Source organism: Eschscholzia californica, unplaced genomic scaffold (assembly GCF_041429995.1).
Source record: "Eschscholzia californica isolate CP2 unplaced genomic scaffold, dmEscCali1.0.p SCAF_5, whole genome shotgun sequence".
NCBI classification, from domain to species: Eukaryota; Viridiplantae; Streptophyta; class Magnoliopsida; order Ranunculales; family Papaveraceae; genus Eschscholzia; species Eschscholzia californica.
This window is the reverse complement of record NW_028238472.1, coordinates 24,127,550-24,134,552: the sequence shown is the minus strand read 5'-3', so window position 1 is coordinate 24,134,552 and position 7,003 is coordinate 24,127,550. Positions and strand designations below refer to the sequence as shown.

Here is a 7,003-nt window from a genome sequence, read left to right as displayed (position 1 = left end):
TTCTTTCTGTTTTTTAGTTTGTGGTGCCTTTATTTTGTTGTTCCTCTTATTTGGGCTGGGGCGTATAGTATGGCTTCCGCAAGCCTGTCGTTTGGCCAAGCCCCGGTTATAACCACCGAGACCATCCCGAACCCGAGCCCACTGGGCATTCTGGCCTGGAACGTCCGGGGGTGTGGTAGCTTTCTCAACAGGAAGCACCTCTGGACGCTACTTAAAGAACACAATCCAGATGTTATTTTCCTCTCAGAAACCAAATGTATGAACATGAACATCGACAAATTGCTCAACCTTCACAAAACCTACAAAAAGGTTACAGTGGATCCGATTAACAAAGCAGGCGGTCTTGCTCTATTTTGGAAATCAGATATTGATCTTACAGTGCTACAGACTAATCAACACATGATCCACGTCTCTATAAACCTGAACAACCAACATGAACACTTGAGGCTCACTGGTTTCTATGGAAGCCCTTATCACAAAGACAAACTTCAACCCTGGGAAGCCATTCGAAACATCTCTGAGGAGCACCAATCGCCTTGGTTAGTAATAGGGGATCTGAACACCATCATGCACCCATCCGATAAAAGCGGCCCCCCCAAACCCATCTCCTTCACGGCCAAAAAGATTGTCTCACACATCCAAGAAATGGGCCTTCATGACTTAGGGTTCAATGGTCCTAAATACACATGGTCCAATCGACAATTCCACGGAACCCTGATTCAAGAGCGCCTTGACAGAGCGCTCGCAAATTTGGATTGGCTCTCCACCTACCCGTCCTCACGCATAACGCACCTCCCGGGGGTGGGTTCTGATCACCTTCCCATTTTCCTTTCCACCCACTCCCCCCCCACCCACCTAAATGCCAAACCCTTCAAATTTCTCAGAACCTGGATGTCCCATCCAGATTGCCAAAACTTCATCTCGGATAACTGGCTCCCAGCCCACCTGGTTATCCAACAAAAGCTCAATCATCTAGCCATTAAACTGTCTCAATGGAATAAGAATGTATTCGGACACATTGACCAGAAAATCAAACAACTGACTACACTCCTCCAATCCTCCACCTCTTCTGAGCATATCCTTCAACTCACAGTCCAGCTGGAGGAGGCCTATAATTTCCAAGAAAGCATTTGGAAAGAAAAATCGAGAGTAGCTCACATCCAGCTAGGAGACAGAAACACAAAATTTTTTCACGCCAAAGCAATCACTCGAAACCGGAAAAACCACATATCCTCCATCCTTCGAGATGACAACTCCTGGTGCTCGGATATTCCGGAAATTTCCAATCTCTTTTCAACTACAATTCAAAACATATCCACCACCGCATCACCCCCAGCTAACGGCTGTATCCAATCTCTTTTCTCCTCACAAATCTCCGCCTTGCAGAATACGTTCCTCATTCAGGTCCCTAAAGAGGAGGAAATCAGAGCATCTATTTTCTCATTAAAGCCCGAAGCCGCCCCAGGTCCGGATGGGTTCCCCCCTTTCTTCTACCAATCAAACTGGGATACCGTCAAAACTGACGTCATCCAGATGATCAACACCTTTTTCCTCACTGCCACTCTCCCTCCCACAACCAACCATACTCATATTTGCCTCATCCCAAAAACCAAAGCCCCCCAATCCACAGCGGACTACAGACCCATCAGTCTACTAAATACAACATACAAAACAATTACAAAAATCCTGGCCAACCGACTAAAATCCACTCTTCCAGATATCATCTCACCATTTCAAGCTGCTTATGTCCCGGGTCGTCAAATAACGGACAACATCATCATTAGTCAGGAAATTATCCACTCGTTCAAGAATAAACGAGGTTCGAAAGGTTTCTTTGGACTAAAATTGGACATGTCTAAAGCCTTTGACCGGGTTGAATGGCACTATCTGGAGGACATAATGATTAATCTAGGATATGACACAATGTGGATTCGAATGATTCATGCGTGCATCTCTTCCTCCACGATGGCTGTTTTGATCAATGGCAGACCAGGGCCAGCTTTCAATGTGACAAGAGGTCTCAGGCAAGGCGACCCTCTCTCGCCCTTCCTGTTCGCTTTAGCCATGGAAGGTCTGAGTCGTCTGCTTGACTCCCCGGATTCACCACACAAATTTCTTGGTTTCTCCACCCCGAGATCCACATTTACCATCAACCACTTACTATTTGCTGATGACTGCATCATCTTTGGTCGAAACACTCTAGACAACATCACCAATCTTATTACCATCCTCTCAGTCTTTGGTTCGGAGTCAGGTCAAATCATAAACTACAACAAATCCACCATTTTCTTCTCCAAAAACACCCATCCAAAATTCAAACGTATTATCACCAAATCCCTCAAAGTCCACCAAGCATCCAATTTAGACAAGTACCTGGGCACAAAACTCTTCATAGGGGCAAAGAAACAGCAAACGTTTGAGCCGTTGTTGGCTCAAATACAGAATAAACTCTCAAAGTGGCAAACCAACCTCCTTTCTCTAGCACGCCGCACAGTAGTCATCTCGACTATTACCGCGGCGGTTCCCCGATATCAGATGCAATGCTTTGCCATCCCCAAAGGCATCAGCAAGCGCATAGAGACCATCCAAAGGTCATTCTGGTGGGGAAAAGCAAAAACCATCCACACTATCAACTGGAACGCAATCTGTAACCCTCGCAAATGTGGAGGTCTCGGGCTCAGAATCCCAGCTCTAGACAATGAAGCGTTCTTATGCAAACTGGGATGGCGCCTCCTTAAAACCCCTCATGCGCCATGGGCTCAACTCCTCAAAGCCAAATACTTCCCAAGATCGGCACAACCACTACCACCAAAACAGCATCATTCCTGGGTCTGGAAATCATTAGCAGCACCCATAAGTAAACTATCGTCTCTTATCTTCTGGGACATCAATCAAGGTACCAACATAAATATCTGGAGGGATTTCTGGATACCGAATCATGAGCCGCCTCTGCAAAACCCTAATAATTGCCCGCTGAGCACGGTGGACCAATTAATTGATAACAATAATTGGAACAGGATTCTCCTTCAGAGATACTTTGATGACGAGACATGCAATGCCATCCTTAGCATCAACCTCCACCCAAATGCGGACGATGTACAGGTATGGACTCTGACAGAATCTGGTCAATTCACAATAAAATCAATGTACAGACACTTGAGAACGGGTACAAGCACTCCTGAGACAAAGAAATGGGCCTTTATCTGGAACATCAAGACGATCCCCAGAATCAAACTGTTCCTCTGGAAATGCTGCACCAACAGTCTCCCCGTTAAAGACAAAATAGGATCTTTCATTGGCAACGAGTTTGGCTGCACCTTCTGCAACGACAGGGAAACCGCAACTCATGTACTGATCCGATGCAACTTAGCCAGGGCTATCTGGTTCCACTATAACATTAAAATTGACGAAATATTCTCGGTCACGGAGTGGATCATGAGTTGGTCCACGCTAGATAATGACACGATGGAGAAATTTGCCAAAATCATGTGGTTCATCTGGAAAGCTAGATGCGAATCATGCTTCGGGAGGAAACCAACCAAACCAATGCAACTCATTCACCAGATTCAAAGCTATGCCACAAACTTACCAGTGCAGCAAACGCCGAAAAGCAACGCCGTCAAGCCCCAATGGCTGCCACCTCCATCCCCTTTTCTCAAAATTAACGTTGACGCCTCTTTCAAGACCTTCTTGGTTCCGGCAGGCATTAGCAACATCATCCATGACGCAAAGGGCGAGTTCATAATGGCCAGAGCAGACAGTATCAGGGGACAGACAGCTGAAGAGTGTGAAAGTATGGCAATCCTGACGGCAGTCACATGGGCGGAGGATCTTGGCCTGACTCACATTATTATAGAAAGCGACAACAAAAACCTGATTACAAGTATACAGGAAGGCAGTAACACCATCTCCTGGCAGTCCAAGTACAACATAGATCAAATTAGGGCCCGCAGGAACCTCTTCGAGCATATTCAATTCCAGTTTAGTCCAAGGGACACAAATGTCCTAGCAGACACGCTAGCGAAATGGAGTAGGAAGCACAAACTCAGTAGGCTGTGGCACTTATCGGACACCATGAGGGCAGATCTGACTTTGTAATGCTTTGGACCGTTTATTCTCAACAAAAAAAAAAAAAAAAAAAAAAAAAAAATAAGAAATCGAGAGGTATAGGAGAGGACGGAATTAATTAATCATATATTGCGTCAATGTCTATAGATCGATAAAGTCTTCCAAGACAATCTCCTCTCTCTCCCCAAAATTTCTATTCTACATTTTTCTTCTCCTTCTCAAGAGAAAATCGAGAAAGAGAGAGAGGCGGAGGGGAGATAGGAAGAGAGAGAGTTTCAATTTAGTTGATATAATGATTTCTCCAGGCCTGTTTTCTACCTACTCAGTTTTCAGCGAAGCAGCTGGAGTCGCCGGTACCCATTTTCTCTCTCTCTCTCTCTCTCCATCTTGTTTCAATTTTTAATTGTCTGCTTTAATGGATTTTAGGGTTTTTGATATATTTTTGTTGGTAGATAATGACAACCAGTATTATTATTGAAGGTTCATAACTGGGTTTTGATAATTCACAAGGACGACGATCAATTTACTGATTTTAATTTAATAAGAAGTTTTTATTACTAGGAAGATACTTCAACTATGAAAGCATGTTTACTATGAATGTTTATTCACCCATGTCTTTTCTTCATACTTTCTAATCATATTAAGTTCATCTTTTATGGTAAAGGGTGGGGGTAGTAGTTATTAACTTATCATCTAACACCGAGCTTGGTCTCTGTTTAGGAATCACAAATCGATTGAACCGATTTGTAAATCGATTAGAACATCTCTTAAGTCTTCCAATTCAATAATTGAATTTACAACCTTAGTTATTATATTATTAATTTTACTTGTGTGAGAATACTCCCATATGGGAGAAGGACGATCTAGCAACCAACAATATAATGTCAAGGTCGTCTCCACTCATAGCCGATTGATTTTGAGTTGGATGACCACAAAGTTAACATGGTATAAGAGGTTGGCCCCCCACCTGATAAGCTTACAACCACACGTGCTCCACGGCACCTGAAAAAAACACACGTGTTAGGCTCAAAGAACGCCACACACGAGGGCCTTGTGAGACTAGTCCCACATGGGAGAAGAACGATCTAGCAACAAACAATATAATGTCTAGGTCCTCTCCGCTCCTAGCCAATTAGTTTTGAGTTGGATGACCACAAACTTAACATTTCGACTCATAGGAACTTGCAAAGTAGTTCTCTGATATCCATTATGTTCATTGCAGGAAATCTATTTGCTTTTGTGTTATTTGTGTCCCCAATGTAAGTTTTATATCTTCCACTTATGTGTTCAAAATTTATGATTAAGAGATTAACATCTATTGACTAACACATTGTATGTAAAATCCTTGTTTTGTTGTTTTTATCAGACCCACATTTCGTAGAATTGTGAGAAACCAGTCGACGGAACAGTTCTCGGGGTTGCCTTACATATATAGCCTCTTAAACTGTTTGATCTGCCTATGGTATGGTCTCCCACTCGTATCACCGGGCATCATATTGGTTGCCACGGTGAATTCTGTTGGGGCATTTTTCCAACTATTCTATGTGCTACTGTTCATTACATATGCAGATAAGGCAAAAAAGGTACTTTTTCCACATTATCTTTGACTCCTTTGTGTACATCGATGCTAATTTTAATACGTTATTGTGTGATTCAGATGAAAATGTCGGGGCTGTTGGTAGCCGTTTTTGGTGTATTCGCTGTCATAGCATTTGTTAGTCTTAGGTTATTTGATCCCCCTACAAGGCAGATGTTCATTGGTAGCTTGAGTGTGGCTTCTCTCATATCAATGTTTGCTTCCCCTTTATTTATAATTGTAAGTTTATCAAACACATTCATCTGATTTTGCCTTTGGCTATTGCAATATGATCTCTCTTTTTCTCATTACACATATCTCTTTTGACAGCACCTGCTAAACTTTTTGCTTAATAATAATCTTCGTAATGTTCTTATGCTAGAATTTAGTGGTTCGGACAAAGAGTGTGGAGTTTATGCCGTTTTATCTTTCCCTCTCAACTTTCTTAATGAGCATTTCTTTCTTCGCTTATGGAGTGTTGAAACACGATGCTTTCATATATGTAAGCGTACTTTAGATCTGCTTGTTGGTTTTCCTTTGTTTTCTGAGCTCACTAAAGCTATTACCGATGTATACTTACATCTTCTTATAATGAATTAAGTCGGGTATCAAATTTCAGGTCCCAAATGGAATTGGATCAATTCTGGGAGCAGTTCAATTGGCGCTTTATGCCTACTTCAGTAGAGCATCTGGAGATGACTCAAGAGAACCCTTAATAGTGTCATTTTCGCGGTAAGTTTGTAAAATGTAGACATGAAAATTTGCATTCCAATTTAATTTATTGTAAATTTATAATTCTTTTGTTTGAGAGTTTGTTCCACTTTAATGTTATTTGTGGAAGGAATAGGTTTGCAACTTGCAAACTTCCCAAGTGAAATAGTTCATTGATCACTCTTGTTTCCCAGAAGGGTTTATTTTTATTCTTTTCCTTTTTCAATTATATTTATGTATATTCAATTCTTGGAAAGATATTTGAATAAATTGTTGACCTAAATACTTTGGATCTTCTTTTTTATGCTAAAGTGTGTTTCATCTCTTATTTATACTTTTTTTTTTTTTTTGTTGACATAATCTCTTAGTTGTACTTGCCTGAAGGACGGCAGAATAAAATTCAATAAAATATCAGCAACAGAATACAAATCCACCCAAAAGACGTCTGGTTATGTGTTTAAAGTTCTTGGTCGGCTGTATCTAGAGTAATTTGTTTTTTTTAGGGTGGGGTTCCTTTTCAATAATCTCAGATCCGAATATAAAGTGTGTTGTAGGAAAAGAAAGGAAAAGGGAACGGAAGAAGAAAATAACTAGGATTATAAGATAAATTACCACTAGTATCACACATTTGCACTAATATAAGTCAAG

General features: G+C 41.6%; 1 protein-coding gene across 1 annotated transcript; it reads left to right on the top strand.

Annotated features, from left to right (window-relative positions):
- The first annotated feature begins 4,147 nt into the window (after nucleotides 1–4,147).
- Nucleotides 4,148–6,638, top strand: SWEET2 (Nodulin MtN3 family protein). The gene is made up of 6 exons (XM_086643366.1): nucleotides 4,148–4,421; nucleotides 5,291–5,327; nucleotides 5,435–5,651; nucleotides 5,726–5,884; nucleotides 6,027–6,146; nucleotides 6,264–6,638. Exons 1-6 carry the CDS (start codon nucleotides 4,361–4,363, stop codon nucleotides 6,378–6,380), a joined length of 711 nt encoding a protein of 236 aa, XP_086499492.1. The 5' UTR covers nucleotides 4,148–4,360; the 3' UTR covers nucleotides 6,381–6,638.
- The last annotated feature ends 365 nt before the right edge of the window (nucleotides 6,639–7,003 follow it).

What these genes read in the sequence shown, in the direction of transcription:
- SWEET2 (XM_086643366.1), top strand. Translation starts at nt 4,361, where the DNA reads ATGATTTCTCCAGGCCTGTTTTCTACCTACTCAGTTTTCAGCGAAGCA. An exon ending in ATGCAGATAAGGCAAAAAAG is followed by an intron (nt 5,652 to 5,725) that starts GTACTTTTTCCA and finishes TGTGTGATTCAG; the next exon opens with ATGAAAATGTCGGGGCTGTT. An exon ending in CTTCCCCTTTATTTATAATT is followed by an intron (nt 5,885 to 6,026) that starts GTAAGTTTATCA and finishes TTCTTATGCTAG; the next exon opens with AATTTAGTGGTTCGGACAAA.